Source organism: Periophthalmus magnuspinnatus, chromosome 1 (assembly GCF_009829125.3).
Source record: "Periophthalmus magnuspinnatus isolate fPerMag1 chromosome 1, fPerMag1.2.pri, whole genome shotgun sequence".
Classification (NCBI taxonomy): Eukaryota; Metazoa; Chordata; class Actinopteri; order Gobiiformes; family Gobiidae; genus Periophthalmus; species Periophthalmus magnuspinnatus.
The window spans coordinates 26,889,510-26,907,510 of NC_047126.1; the positions used below are offsets into that span (position 1 = coordinate 26,889,510).

The 18,001-nt window shown below is 40.1% G+C and overlaps 1 protein-coding gene across 1 annotated transcript in view; it reads right to left on the minus strand.

The window, feature by feature from the left end:
• Positions 1–15,832: 15,832 nt before the first annotated feature.
• Positions 15,833–18,001, minus strand: part of cacna1ab (calcium channel, voltage-dependent, P/Q type, alpha 1A subunit, b) — a 121,551-nt gene continuing 119,382 nt past the window's right edge. Inside the window, 2 exon segments of the mRNA XM_055224199.1 lie at positions 15,833–16,456; positions 16,751–16,974. Of these exon segments, the coding sequence (XP_055080174.1) occupies positions 15,833–16,456; positions 16,751–16,974 (848 nt within the window).

The following is an 18,001-nucleotide window of genomic DNA, read 5'->3' on the forward strand; positions in this document are numbered from 1 at the left end:
TATTACTATTACTACTATAATAACAATACCATGCTGCTGCTACTACCACAACAACAACTACTACTACAATAACTAACAATAACATGCTACTACTATTACTACTACTAGAATTACAATACCATGCCTTTCTACTACTACTACAACTACTTCAATAACAATAACATGGCTTCTTTTTATTACTACTGCTGCTACTGCTAACAAACATTACTTATTACCACACACAATTGGAAAACAACAAATACCTCTATCATTACCGCTACTATTAATGATAATAATACTGTGGCTGCTACTACTACAACATATATATATACTACTAATGCTACTGTTGCCACTACTACTATAAATAACAGTAAGTTGTTTTTTTTTTAGGTTAACAGTGTTAGTTACCACTAACCAATACTGCCCTTTTACTACTACTACTACTACTACTACTACTACTACTACTACTACTACTACTACTACTACTACTACTACTACTACTACTACTACTACTACTACTACTACTACTACTACTACTACTGAATGTGGAGTGTGAACTGTGAACTGAATGTGGAGTGTTCCCATCAAATTGGAACAAAACTATTATTAACTCCCAGAACTAAACCTGGACCAAAACAGAACTAAATCAGGACTAAAACAGGACTAGACCAGGACTAGACCAGGACTAAACCAGAAAAAAACAGGACAAAACCAAGACTAAACCAGGATTAAACCAGAACTAAACCACTTATTTAAAACCAGGACACAGTGTGGAGATTTTAACTGTACTTACTACTTACTTGCAGATGGAGTCCTGGTTTAGTCCTATTTTAGTCCTGATTTAGTTCTAGGTTTGGTCACAGTTTAGTCCCAATTTTAATGTGGAGTGTTCTCATCAAAATTGGAACAAAACTAGAATTAACCCCCAAAATAAACATGGACTAAAACAGGACTACAACAAGACTAAAGCAGGACTAAAGCAGGACTAAAACAGGACTAAAACAGAACTAAAACAGGACTGAAACAAGACTAAAGCAGGACTAAAACAGGACTAAAACAAGACTAAAACAGGACTAAAACAAGACTAAAACAGGACTAAAACAAGACTAAAACAGGACTAAAACAGGACTAAAACTAAACTAAACCAGGACTAAATCAGGACTAGACCAGGGCTGATCAAAAATACACTTCACTCCATGTGCTGTTTCCCTGTGAGGAATGTAAACAGGAAGTACTCGCACACACTCTGACCATAAAAGGAGAATTCAGGTGAAAGAATTCAACACAACTTTGCCTCTGCTACTACTACTATTACTACTACTACTACTACTATTATTACTGCTGTACCCCTCCTCTCTTAAAGTACCTACTACTTTTTACTATATATTTTATGTATTATTATTATTATTATTATTATATTTCTAATATCATTAATATGATTTTGTCCAAAACCTGATGAGAGTTTTGTAAGTTTCATTGGGTTTTGTGAGTATAAGTATAATCTTGTGAGGTCAGCAGGTGCAAAGTGGGGCCTGCCTCTGTAATCCTGGACAAAAAAAAAAAAAAAAAGAAACGTATGAGGCGATTACAATGAGGCCACTTCCTGAGTTTTGACACAGTTTCAGAGGGGGAGAGGGGCTACAACCACAGACCAGATTTTTTCCAACAATATTATAAATGGTTGACTTAAAAACAATGATTGATAAGTGTCTTGCACAAGGGCACATGGAGCTCAACAGTCCCGCTCACTTCAAAACTCACTCTGGTTTTGAAAGTAAAATCTCCATTCATTTTTCTCATAGACTATATGAAACATTCAAATATGAAGAGTTCAAAGACATCGTGGAGGCTAAACAGCTACGTGTTGACTAATATTCATAATGCAGTTGGTCCAAAAACACATTTCACACATTTGAAACTAAAGATTTGGCCAGTTTAGACAGTTTGAGAAACAGTCTATGGGAATACAGAATGATACATGTACTTCTAGCACCAGGGGCCAAGGTCACTGTTGAGGTCCATAGACGTAGTAGCAGTTATTGTACTTTTATTCTAAAAAGTAATTATTCAAATGATCAGTTGTATCACCAGTATCATTCCCAGTGTTACAAATATAAGAAAAACAAAAACATATGTCCCCCCGTCGGTGCAGCTCTATCGGCTCCTCTCAGCGTGTTTACCATTTCTGTTCATAATAAATCTGTATTATAACACTGACCTGACGTAAACAGCTTAACACCACCTAAACTGGGTCAGATGCCCTCCCATCTTCTGGCTGTATGCATCTATGTATCAAATGCCCTCCTTTATCCCTGTGTGTCAGATGCCCTCCCATCCTCCTATGTCCCTGTGTATCCCTATAGTGTTAGACTGAGATGGAGCAGGCCAAATGTCTCTAGTTAATCTGCAGATGTTGTGGCGTTGGATAAATGTAGTGGGAGAATGGATCTTGTCACTAATAGAAAGGATCAGGGAAAATATTTATGGACCGGGTCTGAAACTGGACTAAACTAGAATTGTATCAGAAGCAAAACACATTTCACCCATGACCACACTAGAAATAAACCAGTCCAATCAAGATCTAAAGCAGGTCTAAACCAATACTAAACCAGGTCTAACCCAGGACTGAACCCGGACTGAACCAGGACTTGAACCAGGTCTCACCCCAGCAGTTCGGGGGTTAAGCTGTGAGGTGCAGACAGGAAGTGATGCATTGGTGACATAAGGCGTGGGAGGAGGAGGAGGTTATTTTTAGCTCTGTGGCTCTGTTTGTCTCGGTCCTGTCTGCACCTGCCACATCTGTCACATCCGATACAGCTGGAACATGTGTCCAGTTTAACACGTGAAATAAACATGTGTACGACAATATGTCCATATGATGTTTCTATGAATTAACCCAGGACCAACCCAGGTCTAAACCAGGACTAAACCAGTACTGAACCAGGACTATGCTGCTATTGCACTGACCAGGTACAAAAATAGTCTGATCTGGTTACTTCCCTCCCCCAAGACGCTTCCTCTCTCTTGCAAATGAGATTTATTTCATTTCTTAAATTGAAACTTTAAGTCCCAAAAAGAGAGAAAGACAGGGAGATAGAGGGAAAGAGAGAGAGGAGGGAGAAAAGGAAAAAGAGAGAGACAGAGTGGGGGTATGTGAGGTGTCAATAAAATGTAAACTGAGAAAGCGGAGGAGTGAGATCAGAAAGAGAGAGAGGAGAGAGAGGAGTGATGTAACAGTGACGTAAACTCCAAAGCACTGCATTCTCTTTTATTGATTCATACTGTGTGGTGTGTTATAGTGTAGTATAGTGTAGTATAGTGCAGTATTTTATGGTGTACTGTATAATAAAGACATGGATGCCACGTGTGTTGGTTGATGCAGTTTTGTTTATTGGTTCAAAGTGTATAGTGTGGAGTATAGTGTAGCATAGTGTAGTATTGTGTATGATAAGGACATAGACAGCACATGTGTTGGTCGATGCATTCTCGTTTATTGGTGTGTATAGTGTGTAGTATAGTGTAGTACTGTGTATAATAAAGACACAGACGACACATGTGTTGGTCGATGCATTCTCGTTTATTGGTTCGGGAAGAGTCGTGTCGAGTTACAAAATGCACTGTAAAAACAGCTCTCTGCTCAGTGCCTTTATCCGCACACATTTTTTACCTTTTATATTTTTTTGGTTTAAATTTTCCTTTTTTTGTTTTTAAAAATAGAAGAAAAAGAAACACATTGCTTTTAAAAACATCTATCTATATATATTTTTACATATATATACTTTATTTTCTTATAGTATTTTTTATTCCTGAAGTTGACTGTTACCCACATAGTGGCATGCACATTGCACATGCAAATCGGTTTGAAATACTTTTTCTTGTGTCGCAGGTTTTCTTCCCCTCAGTGTATGGTTCTGTTATAATGGTTTTGTTATAATGGTTCTGTTGGTTTTAATGGTTCTGATGTTTTAATGGTTCAGTTCTAATGGCTCTAATTGTTCTGGTGGTTCTAATATTCTATTGAGTCTAATGTTCAAATAGTTCTAATGGTTCCAGTGTTTTTAATGGTTCTTATGGATCTAAATGGTCAAATGGTTCTAATTGTTCTGGTGGTTCTGATGTTCTTATGGCTGTGATGGCTCTAAATGTTCAAATGGTTCTGATGTTTCTAATGGTTCTATAATGTTTCTGATGTTCTAATGTTTTTCATGGTTCTGTGGCACTAGTGGACCGCACTTCACTATGACACAGGGTTAGAGATGGAGACATGGAGAAATCAGTGTGTCCAAAGGCGGCCATTTTGGATCTCAGCTCCAACAGCCTCTTCTTTTAACCCTTTTGAACTAATTAGACAAGGGACAACTGGATCTCACCATAGTTTTATATATTTATATATTATCTTTTATCTCTTTATCAAACTTGCACAGTGTTATGTTAAGGTTTATTCTCTCATATTTATTTATCTTGACTTTTGAGTGCCTATTTCTGTTCACTTGCTGTTCTTAAACTGTGCGTTGCAACACTGGAATTTCCCCATTGCGGGACAAATAAAGGTTCTCTTATCTTGTCTTATCCTGTATGAGGTAAGAAATTCTACCTCTTCTATCTCTCCACCTCAAAGTTTATCTGTTGTTTTTTTTTGCTTTTCCAGGAATGACAATACTCAAAACTGTATTACGTCAACAGGATTTTGTTTTACTTGTTTTGAGAGAGTAAAAAAATCACTTTGACTTAATATGATTGTTTTGAGTATCGAGTTACAATTTCAGTATTTAGTTGTAAATTTGGGGTCTGGTCCAAAGGGTTAAATAGCGAGGTGGAGTCGTCGGGTGGAGTTGGTGGAGTAAACTGGTTGTAGCTGCAGATCACAGGGACATGACAAAAGTGTGAAAATGAGTCTTCAAAAGACCAGAGGAACGCAGAGGTTTACTGTAGACCAAAACAGAACTGTACTTAGACCTGTCACGAATACACACTTTAAAGTACAATATCAATACTGAAAGTACTTTATACCACTGACACAATGACCTGACCTTAAAGCAGGAATATCCCAGAAAAAAAACCTTCTTCAAACATCTACAGCTCAAATCGAAAACGCCTCCACGATAAATACTGATCTCCAAAACATCATTGTAACTTCTGACATATGTGGAACGATAAGTCGATAAAGGCTAGTTCTTAATCCTCGTGACAGGCCTTACTACTACTACTACAGGTACTATAAACTTCATAATACTCCTGTACAACCACTCAGCTGTATGTCATAGATAAACGTCTGTCACCATTTCATCTGCACGATTTCTCCTCACCACAAAACCTCTCAAACCTCGATATATTTTATGTTTACTATGATGCATTTTATTCAATTTTTCTTACACATTAACATCTGTATATTTGCCTTACCCAACACAAGTCTTATGTTATTTTTGGGACTTATTTTTTTGTGGTCCTGTAGTCATTTAGTCCATCTGTTGGTCGTTGGTGTCTTAGTCGACCAACGTTTGTATTATTTAGATTTTAGTGAATGTAAGTGAATATACTCAGTCACATTTACTTGAGTAACTTCAGTCCTTTTCTAAGCTGCGTATTTTTACTCCCACTTGAGTAATATTTTTATTGAAGTAACAGGATATTTAGTTGAGTAAAAGTTGTGGTTCCTCTTCCCACTGTGAGTAAGTCTACAGGTGACAAAAGGTTTACGTTGACGATATGAAATGATTTGAACATTTGTTTGTTTTGTTATGTCCCAAATACGCTTTTACTCTTTCTTGGGCCACTACTTTGTACTTCTACTTGAGTAATATTAGTTTGAAGTAACATTACTCTTACTTAAGTACATTTTTGGCCACTACCACCTCTGCTGTAAACTAAAACTACACATTATTCAAACATTCAGCAGTTATTTCAGTGGTGTGTTTTGTAACTGGTTAAGTGGCTTTGGAAAAGGTCTAAATATAAATTATACATGCAGCGATAATCATGTAATTTTGTTAAATAAGTATTCAAATGATAGTTCGAGTCTAAATTTAAATCCGAAGTGGAGATGACTCAACTGTCTGAGCCAGAGACACAACACTGAAATGAAATAAATAGCGCCCAAAAAAAAAACAAAAAAAAAACTCCCACTCACATCTGAGCACAAACCCATTCACCTCACAAAACAGAACAGAACCAACAGAGTGAAGCACAGACAATGAGACAGCAGGTCAACAGCGCCTCTGGGAGGACAGGGGTGGTAATGCACGATGAGAGCGCAGGCCAATAGCGCCATCGAGAGGAGGAGAGAAGGGGTTTAAAATAAAGCAGCGATGACCAAATCACATGAGTGAAATGAACTAATCTAGGACTAATGGAACTAAACCAGGTCTAACTGAGGTCCAGACTAGGACTAAGTCAGGTCTAAAGTAGGACTAACCATGGACTGCAAAAAAAGTTTGAGAATTGCTGCTTTAGATGCCTGAAACAAATAAATATGGAATTAAAATGACATATAGAAGCAGCCAAATCTCTTATTTAACAGGATTTAACCAATATTTAAAGGGCCAGTGTCCAGAAAACAGACTTATATTGTAACGTTATAATAGTTTCTTAATGTGTTCTAGCCTTTGCCATAGCTCAGTTGGTAGAGGCGTTGGTGGTTTGACTCCCACTAATGGCATCGTTGCATGTGCTGTCATTGTGTCTTTGGGCAAAACACGTCATTACATTTGGCTATATTCTTACAGTTTAAACTTTATAGTAAATTTCGTGGTCTGAATCGTGACAGTCGAAAGTATTACGCATAAGTGAAAGTGATGAAAAGACTGAAGACACAGAATGAGATGGAGACGAGAGTTTTTCCAAAGTTTATGAAGATTTTACAGAAACAAACAGGAAGTGAGGGTGAAGACAGGAAGTGATGTCAGAGGAGGAGGAGGAAGGCACTGAGGAGGAACCCGCGGCGTGAAATGGGACGCGGCCCAAATCCACTTCATTCATTCAACACCAAACAAGACAAACGCACAAAAAAACAACTGCAGCCAGATAATATGGCGATTGCAACGGTAAAATTAACCCCTTAACCAATTATTATATTATATGATCATAATAAAATGTTTAAATTAATACATAATTACTGTAATATGGCGATTACTAGGGGTGAAAATTCTTGTAACACTTCCTTTGTGTCTGACCCATCCTTCAGCGTCTCTGGGTTAAACCTGTCAGGAGCAGTGGATCAGATCTGAACGAGGATTGTGGTCAGGAGTACCTAGCTGGAGGATTATTTGGCATGTTAAGGTTGTTGGGGGAATTTGAAGAAACCCACCCAGACGCAGGGAAAACACAGAAAGGAGCAACAGTCTGGGAATTGAACTTTGGCAATTGTTTAGGTTTCCAATTTGACTTCCTGTTTGGACATGACATTGTACGAGGGAATTCTGTAACAGTTACCTAGCAACCGTGCTTTACAGTGGGCCATTACTTCTCTGATGTTCACAGTCAAAAGCCTCAGAAAAAAATGCGTTTCTTGCATATAAATTGTAGCTGCTTTTTGGATAGAATTCTCTTTTGCGTGACGTCAGAACTCTCTACATCCTGTAATTTTCACATATTTTTTTCAACTTTTCTTTGCAAAGTGCTTCTTGATTTGTATACAAGTAAAAATGAGAGAACAATCCAAACCTGTGACACACACTTTAAATAATAATCTTGAGTTGTACTGTGCACATTTACCTCTGGCTGCAGTTGTACACAGTCTCACTCCATTCACACAAATTCACAATCAAAAATGTCATAACACTTAACTCTAAACCACTGTTAATTTTGTCAGCTGGAAAAATACTTCTTCATAGTTTTGGTAAATGCCATATTTTTGCTGACTGAAAACAACAACTAAAAGTTTTGATATTTTGGTCAAATAATAAAAAACTAAGCAATGAAAAGAACAACTGGAGACCAAACCGAATCTAATCTAAAACTAAAAATTCACATTCAGAGTTTTGTAAAACATTTTGTGAAATAAATGAATAATAAACACATTTTGTTCTGACAGTAAACCTCTGAGTCTCACTGTAAAATCCACCTTCAAAACCGCGACCAAAAGTGAAATGATGAGATGAAACCATGGCATCTGACTTAATGAGCTACACCAGTGAGTCCAGTGCCATTGAAATTGTGTTTTCTGTTGTAAATTACGACTTCCGCTGCTGCCCCCGCCCCTTTTAGTTTCATTTTTTACCCATAATCTTCCACTCTCTCTTTCCTCCTCTATCCTACTTTTGAAAATTCTGTCTTGGTTTTGGCCTAAACGCACACGCATGCACACACCGATAGTGCTGTACACATGAAGCTACACCTAACCTCAGCACTACTTACTGTACAAGACAACTGTTCAAAATAGAGCCCTTTAAACGTTTATCGACACAATTTCACAGAAGTGGGTGTGGTTGTCCAAAACTCCGCCCCAAACAAAAAAAATAATCTCGAAACATGACAAGGCGTTGGAGAAGAAAAGTTTGCTACCAACCCGGGGGAAAAAACTCACACGCAACATGCGACTGCAGTGTTGTGTGGCGGCCATTTTGGATCTGCGTGTCTACATTGTGGGCGAGCGAGTGCGGTTCAGATGGAGGAGAGATGGTGCCGTTTGGACAACACACTTTGAGGTGAGTGTTGGTGTGCGACAGGAGCAGTTAGACCGAAGCACTACAACAAACCTGAGGACTTTAAGAGGAGAGCTTTTACATTGACCTACGATCAGTGTTTCACAACCAGGGGTACTTGGACTCCTGGGGGTACACAGGCACGCAGTAGGGGGTATTTGGAATAGTTTCAGAAGTAGGGCTGTAGGCCTTTAGTCGCTTAGTCGAAAAAAGCATTAGTTGACTTACCCTTTTATTTGTATGGAAAAAAGACAGAAAATACAAGTTAACGAGAGAGTTGGCTCAAGATTTGGTATTTCTGTTCTTTATTTGTAAAAAATTTAATCTGCCTTTATATAAATACATGTTTCCTAGTTGTTTGCAGGTGTAGTCTTATGAGTGCAGTTAGGATCAGTTATATCGAGACACGTATTAGCTTTGCAAGATTTTGCCACGTCCCCTTTTTAGTGATTGGCAGGACATGTCTTTTGTCGATGATGAATTTCTTTAGTCGACTACTGCCCTACAAAGAAATTGAACTGTATTTGAATGGATAATACCAATAATTGACAGTAAACTGCTGTTGTAAAGAGCTGAGTTTGCCTAGTACTCGGGGTACTTTGTGTGTGACACAGATTTTAGAGGGTCTAGGGGGTAAAGTTGGGAACCACTGACCTACACAGTATTCCAGTATAGTATAAGATATTCTATCAAACACTATCCAAGTCATGTTCAACAGTCTGCAAGTCTACATTTACCAGTATTCCGGGCATAGCTGGAGTTGCTTTTCCAGCAATAAGGTCATCTTGTAACTACAAAAAACAAAATTAATATTCTGTTTACATTTTTCATGGCCAAAGTCATGCTTATAATTTGATATTTTTGTGTTTTTATTGTAATGCTGGAAGAATTCTATTGGTTATCACTATTTAAAACGGACCTATTATCCACTGCAGTTTTCTAACGTGAAAGTAAGCAGTTTCTATTCGTTTTAGATGAATATTGCGATTATAACTACAAAGCAGACACAACCACATTTTCTTTAACTATTTCCAAGGATTGTCTGTGTATCTCAGTAAAGGTTTTTTTGATTGGCTTTTGGTTTGACCTAAATGTAAAAGTGTAGTCTCTCCTCAAACCCCAGAGGCTTGTTTAGTGTTGGTCTAACACATGGACATGAGTCAATCGGACATTGGTTCAGGTTAAGTCTGATGCCATGCCGTGTAAAACCATACAAGATCTCAGTGTGCAAACCTACTCTGATTCTCTCTTCCTCCTTTTCATTTTTGCCCTCGCTATCAATCCATCCCTCTCTTCTCCCCTCTTCTTCTCTTTTCTCCCTCATCTCTCTTTCCCTTTATCCTCTCTTCTCTCTCTAGGAAAGTAAGGTATCTCAGTTTTTATCTCCCCCTCTCTTCCTGCTCTGTCTTTCCCTATCTTCCTTACTCCCCTTTCCCTCTCTTCCCCCTCACCTCTTTTTCCCTCTCTCCCTGTCTCTCTCTTTCCCTCCATCCTCTCTTCTCTCTCTCCCTCCCTTACCCCTCTCCCCTCACTCCCTCCCTCTTCTGTGGAGGGCCCTGAGTTGTATTATTTCTGTGCACCTCTGTAAACCTCACACACCTGAAGTTTGTGCCACGCCTCCAAAGTGGGAGGAGCCAGGAGCGTTCACACCGATGGACCGGAGCAATGCCTCTTAAAGGAGAAGGAAGGAACTTATGCTGCTAAAAACAACAATTAGAGATGAGATTTTTGTTATTTTTTTGTTTTAAGATTCCAAATATATTAAGTAATTCTCTTAACTAAAACAATATTCAATTCACCTTATTTGAGAAGTTGCCGTGGGTGCTGCCATCATCATTCTGGTTGTTTTATTTTACATGCAGCCACCGATCTTGACTAAAAAGCCGTTTTAAAGCCTCCCAGAAAATCGGTGCAGAGTTGACTTAAAGGTGCAGATGAATATTAAACATTTTACACAAATCAGCCTACTTTATATCAGATTTCAGCAGCTAGACTTCTCTCAAATTCTCCATTGAAATGAAGGAGATTCCTGCTTAACCAGAAGTGCCACCACAAAGAAAATGTGGTTTAGTCGAAAAACTGGGCAGGACGAATAAGGTAAAAAACTCGTGCTTACTTATTAAATAATTGGAACATTATTTTCTAAGCCTGCGACCTGCCACTGAGAATTCTTGCACTCTCTTTGACTTAAAAAGTATTTAAAGTTTTACATGTTACAAACTTACATGTTACAAAGGATTAAAATATCTATAGGAACTTTATAAATAGTAAAGGTATTCCACTTTTTACTTCAGATTAATCCTCCATTTTGCAACACATAGTCTATCAATATTTGAGCCCCTTCCATCTCCTTCAAGTTCTCTAAATGTGGTATGGACGTGTCTCTTGGCGTCTCCTCTGTTTTATGTTTAAGGCGTTTCGACCGTGATGAAAACTGATGGTTTGATTCAGAAGGCACTGCTATAGGAGTGTCTCTATATGCTCCGCGACTCTTTCGACCCAATCGCGCTCACCTTTACAGCTTTTCTCCTAAACGTGAAAGTATGAAGGATTGGAAAAAAAGCAGGGGGCGGGGACAGGTAATTGATACTTTGCAGTGACATCACGCTGGGGGTGTTCGGCATGTATGCATGTCTATGGCGGGAAGTTCAGCAGTTACCATGGTGACACATGGCACACATTTGCAAACATTTCTGAAAACTCAACAAGAAATACAAAATGGATTTAAACAGCACATTTTCAAAAGTCTGTGATCAATCATGGTCCTGTTTAGGTTTGATTTTCCTCAAAAAAGGCGAGAGTGACCAAAAAACTGTTGGCTAATGCTAGCAAAATATTGACTGTAATTTGTACTTGAGAGCGACTTGTTCAGCGCCCTTCTTTATGGTCAGATTGCGTTAAATTAAAGCTCAGATCAAAGTCTAACTTGAGTAACATTGCTTGAAACAGAGCGGAGCCTTCAGTTAACATCTGACACTCACAGGGAATGTTCATTAGCTGCAAAGTATCAATTGAGGGGGACGGGTTTGTTAGTGAGGGGGCGGGGACAAGGGACGAGGGGCAGCCACAGAAAGTTCATATCGTGTGCAAAAAGTCTTTACATTTACTCTGCAGTTACTACCTCAAAAATAACACTGTTCAGCGGCCATGAGGTCTGCATAGGTCTCGCGCATGATCTGGGGTTTGGCAAAATAAATAGAATATTAACCTGTCTATCTATTTCTATGTATTTATATATATTATCTCTATAAGTCTATATAATCTCCTATAGAATGTATTGAATATAACTATACGAGTAAAAGTAGCGGCCTTTTCATAATGCTGTTTAAAATGGGGGAGATTTGGGTACGTTTTTGAGCACTGCTACAAGCTCATTTTGTAAGATCCTGAGGAGTTGGTGATTAGCGGGGTCAGCATTGGCACAGACAGGCTAACGGGCAGCAAGCTAACAGCTGATGATTAACAGCTACATCCAGGCTACAGTAAGATTCAGTTTAGAGCATGAGAGAGATAGCTTTAATTTGCAGCAATATGAGAGGAATCTGGTGTAGTGATATAAACTGGTTACCTGTCCAGCCAGGACCACACTCTTTGACAGAACTTTATAGACGCGTGGGTCTGGAACCGTATCCTGTCACCCCAATTTCAGAGGGTGTGATTGACAGGCAGATTTTCCAATCAGAGAGACACACTAAACTCTTATTTATCTCAGGTAAAACAAATTATATATGTTTTTCTGAATGATATGAGAATTCCACATTTGAGAGACACAAGATATGTCTGTGGTTGGACCGTTCCAAGTTAGGACGGGGTTTTTTTTACCCTCTATGGTCCAATTCTAGTCCCTTCTGGAACTGAACAGACAAGTCAAATGAAGGTTTTTGTTTGAATGATTTGTAAAATACATTTGCTTAGATGAATAAATTATTAAAATAAAAAATCCTATTCCACAATCACTTGCTACTGCTAACTATACTGGATTTGTACAAAAACAAACTGTTTATTAATTTGGATCCCCATTAGCTGTCACAAAACTGGGGCCCTAAGTACAAGTCATCAATTATACTAAAAGATTTAAAATTCAAAGTTGAGTTTATGTTTTAGTTGAATGCTGCTACTTAGCGTTTTATCTGTTGACTGGTCAATACAACTATTGAATGCAAAATGTGGGATTATGCAGAATTTAAGCTAATGCTACTGTCTCTTCCAAACTATGTAAATGGGCTAGTAGATTGTGGATTGCTAGTGGATTCTGTGCTAATGCTAGGCTAACCCATGTGTAGCCTGGATGTAACTGTAGCCTGACTTGTCAAAGAGGAAAGGCATGATGGGAATGTGTGCTAATAACTGCCCTCTAGTGGCAACATAAAGTGTAACATTACCACTGAAAAATACTGACTGACACCAACACTGTACCACCAAAACTGTGCTGTGACGTCACTCGCCAAAGTCCAGGGAAAAGATATTGATTTGTACATGTGTTTTTTGGCCTGTAGGTGGCGCTCTTGAGTTCATTTGAATGTAGGATGCACATAACTCTCGCACATTCGCTCCGGGTGGATGGTTTTTTAGCCCTGGCCGTGCTCGGAGATCGATCTTTGGGTTGGCGAGATCGCAATTCCCTCTCTCCCCTGACCTCCTGCAGCCTTTGCAGAGTGTTAAAATTGCGCCATGCTACAACACACGGCGCTAAAAAGACGCTAAAGATGTTCCTGAAACGTTAAGAAGGCCTCAGGAGGGGAGCCCAGAACAGAATGCATGTAAACAAATATGGACGTTAGCATACTCCAGATAGCATGACACAAGTCTACAATAACAGGTCTATCAATCATCAACATTGTCGTTTTGCATTGACACGGATATCATTATTCATCAGACTATCATTAACAATAAGAAATCAAGAGTGGAAAAAGTTCGCCATTCACTCGTCTCTCTCGGTATCAGGTTAAAATGTTAAAAGGTGGAAGAGGTTAAAGAGGGGGTATTTTACTGCTATAGGATGTTAACTGCTAAGACATAACATATTTAGATCACCATGTTACCTTTTATTTATTGTTTTGAAAATGCTATATTCACCAAAAACAACACATTAAGTTTCTCTTTCTTTTTTGATGCTCTGAGTTCCCCTCCCTCTGCTCTCTCGGTTAAGTCACTCCCCCTTCAGAGCACTGTCACTACACAATCAGTGTGCATCCCGCTAATAAAACTACGGCATACCGCATCAGGTTTGTAAAGTTGCTGTGTACAGTTTTGTATCTTGTTTTTATATATTTGTGAAGAATTGTCGTGTGGGAGCATGGGTGACGTAGGCTTCAGTGCTGAGCGTTGCACAGAATCTTGCAGCTAACAGTAAGAAGGGTCCGGATAGAGTCCGGGAGAGATTTCTGAAATACTCAAGCATGAATAGATGACGTCTAAAACCTCTTCAGGCATGTTTTTGATGAGGGAGCAACATTATAACATGGCAGAAAGCTACAATAAAACAAACCAAAAAAAATCCAAATACCCCCCTCTCTTAAAAAAACAAAATGGCTGACGTTTGTTGACAGCTTGTGAATCAAATATGGCAGTCGGCATATTGTTGTCCCGTACTGCAAATGGCAACTGGCATCTTTATTTGGCAAATTAATGTAAACAAAAGAACTGACGTAGTTTCATATGCTTTTCAAAAATGACCTGTGTTTTGCTACAAATATTTGGCAATTGTTAAATGGCACATGTGACAAACAGGCAGTGAAGTTAATATTTAAAGCAACAAATCATGACAGTATTGATCTTGTCTGAATGCTAATTGTTTTTGTACATGCTAGTTTGAACATTAGCTAGTGTTAGTTAGCCCAAATATTTTTGTTAATTTATGCTAGCTTTGCAAATTTACAAGTATTTGGACATTTTAACTTAGCAAAAGTTGTTAATGTCACTAAGTCAAATAAGTGACAAGATTTTGCTTAGCTGCAACTCAGTGGAAGATATCTGATTTTAGAGAGAAATCAAGTGAAGGGCGAACATTATTATAAACTTAAACATTTTCCTATTAAAGAAAGCCCCTAGGTCCCACCCACAGCAGAAAACCCTCCTCTCAAATATGTATTTAATCAATCATGCAGGATTCCATCAATTTTTGGACTTGGAAAAAGATCGAAAGGAGGCTGAGCGAATGCAACAGAAGAACCAAGCTCCAGATGTCCCCATAAGAACAAGAAGTAATACAAGAAATCGTGAAGAGAAATCATCTTTTCCCCGTTCACCTCCGCCCCGTCCAGCCGCGTGATGTCACTTCCTGTCAGGTGACCACTCCACATGTGCTGGGGTTGAGTGGCGGAGGAGGCTTTTGTCACACCCATATTTGGGGCTGCTCAATATTTAAATGAACTGCAAAACAAACTGCAGTCCTCAAGTATCAAAGAAGTTATGGCATTCCATGTATATTTTTTTTTACCCCAAAGCAATCGACCAATCAGAGCTTTAGTTCACTGAAAATTAGTAAAAGCTGTTAGTGAGAACAGTTTGGCCAGTGCAAGTCTTAATAATAAACTTCCCTCAAGCAAAACTATTTTAGCATCAGTTGCCATATTTACCGCATATCACATTTTCGTTTATCGTGCAGCCCTTTGATCGATTCCCTCACCCGCCCTCCTCCTGCCACAGACAGAAAGTGATGTCACCACAGCGCTGTCACATTAAAAGTCTTTAACAGTAAACAGAGATGATAAAACTCATCAAATATCAGCCAGCGCTGTGATTGGCTGGTTTTTGCAGTAGTAGGCGGAGCTTCCTGGTTCAGTCTCTTTTGGAAAAGGAAAAGATAAAGTGGTTTTTCTCCCTTTTTTCATGTCAAAGTCTTCACTTCATTGTTCAAGTTTGATTTTCGGAGGCATAGCTTGGCGTTAAGAGAAAGAGGAGTCCTGGCTTTTGAGAAATTATTTTCCTAAATTCTATTTCAATCTTTGCAGCAACACTTGAGTCTCTCAGCACAGCAGCGGCCATCTTGACCTGTCTGCGCCATATTGAGAGCAGAGGACTCTGGGAACTGTAGTTCTGACCCAGTATGTCCCCTTGTACCATCATGTGCTGCTTTTCACTGATTTAAGTCTTTTTAAAAGGCTTGTGGCAGCACCGCGACCCAGCGCCCCCTCCCTCAGCTCCAGAAGAGTTCAAATGTAAAAAGGGGGCGGGCTGTGTAGCACATTAGCATATTAGCGGTTACTCCGGGGTCAGCACCAGTCGTCCTCATCTGTTTCACTGTAAGGTTCATGGAGGCCTTTCCTTGGGCCTCTGGGATGGGGTGCCCTGTGGTGTGGGGGTCCTCCAGGGGGCCCACGTCGGTGCGGGGAGGGCGAGGACGAGCGGTACCCATTTGGGACCCTCCGCGTGTGGGGGGGAGGAGGGGGGCCGTGGCGCGAGGTCCTTGGGGAGCGGGGATGGGGGTTTCCGTGGGACAGGCTCTGTTCGTAGGCAGGGGGCTCATAATCGTGCTCATAAAACGGTCCATCTCCCTCCAGACTGTCCCCCACGGGAGGCCCACTCCAGCGGCCGCGATGGGGTAATCGCGGGGAGCCATGCCTGGATGAGGAGCCTCCGTGGTGGGGAGAGGCGTGTCGGGAGGGGGGCCTGTGGTGGTAGGCCCGGTCGTGGTCCGGAGGTGAGAAGTGTCGGGGGGAGGGCGAGCGCAGGCGTCCAGGAGGCGGAGGGCCGTAGCTGGGTTTCCTCACCGCGGGGGAGTAGGTGACGTGTGGGCGTGGCACAGCAGGCGTCTGGGGCAGCTGTCTCCGCCCCCTGCGCGGAGTACTGGTCCCGGAGGTAGACGGGACGGGACTGCCACTCACGGAACTACTGCCCTACAGCAAAATGTAAACAAGGAAAATCAAACAGCACAGCACCAGCACAGAGCATCAACACCACAAGGCAAAGAATCCACAAGAGAAGCACAGCGCAGGAACAGACAGAACAGACACAAGCATAAAGTGGACAAAAGAGAGTGAAATATGTCATTAAACAGCCTCACAGGGTTCGCTACAGAACATAGACCCCTCACTAAAGATATGATACCTTAAGCTGCTTCTCATTAGCATTAAGCATTATATTTTAGCTGAAAGTTAAAAACATTATAAAACTGTGCCTCTGAGTCGCACCTGTCTGTGGCCCCTCCCCTCAGGGCCTTCGCTGGGTGACCTGGACCAGTGGCGGTCGTGGGCATGTCTGTGGGGGTAGTCATGGTAGCGGTCTTTGTCAAAGGAGCCGTGATGATGATGGTGGTGGTGGTGGCGGCGGTCTTTGGTCCTTCCTCGGTCTCTTTCATGCTCTTTGGGAGGCAGGTCTCCAGATTGAGTCGTGGTGCTCAGGTCTGTGCCCAGGCCTGGCAAAACAATCAGCCAGTTCAATCCAGAAATAAAAGGCAGAAAAAGTGATGTATAACGAAGGCGGAGGATGTGCAAAACTAAATGCACTTATGTGGGCTATGTACAGAGGTGGGTAGAGTAGCCAAAAAATTCCACTCAATAAGATCAATGTTACTTAATAATAATAATAAAAATTATATTATTAAAGTAAAAGTACAAAATAGTGGTCCAAGAATCAAGAATTTACTCAAGTAAAAAGTGAAAAAGTATTTGGGAAAACTACTACTCAAGTAAGAATAACTTAAAGAGTAACTGTATAATTTGAAGAGAATGTAATTTGTAGGACAAAACATTAAATGCACAAAATCTCATATTTCCAAAGGAAACAGTATGTAGACAGTAGCTTGAAGAGTAACCAAAACTTTTACTCAAGTACAGTTATTTCAATAAAAATCTCACTCAAGTAGGAGGAAAAGTATGCTGCTAGAAAAGTACAAAATGTTACTCAAGTAAATGTACCTGAGTACTACCCACCTCTGGCTATGTAGTTGTTATGCCCCTATTGGCATAAAGAAGGGCTCCTGGAAAGGTAAATTGTTACTTTGCTCATTTAGGCCTGTTGTCCTCATGAAGTGGCACTTACGGTATTATGATTCTAACCAGACCCACACCAGTCTACAGAAGCCTAATGGAGCTGCTCTACTCTGGGGATTCTCCTCAGTAGAGCCTTCTCTATTTGATGACAGAGCTCTTCAGTAACAACAGATTAAATCAGTGTTTGTCCTGGTGAGAGCTGCTGAAGAGGCCGATTCTACTGAAGGACTCCAGACATATTTAAATTATGAATGAAAAGCAACAGGGCTGGACGAAAAACAAAGTAATCTATGGTTAGTGCTGATGGTCGGTCTGGAGGGTCATGTAGCCCTGGTTGCTATGGTAATGTGGTAGCTTCTGTTTCTTTGAACAGGCCTAAAATGTTATATTTGACTGTTTTATGTTTATAGTGGAAGCTGCTGCAGGTGACACACTTGTTAAAAAGTTACT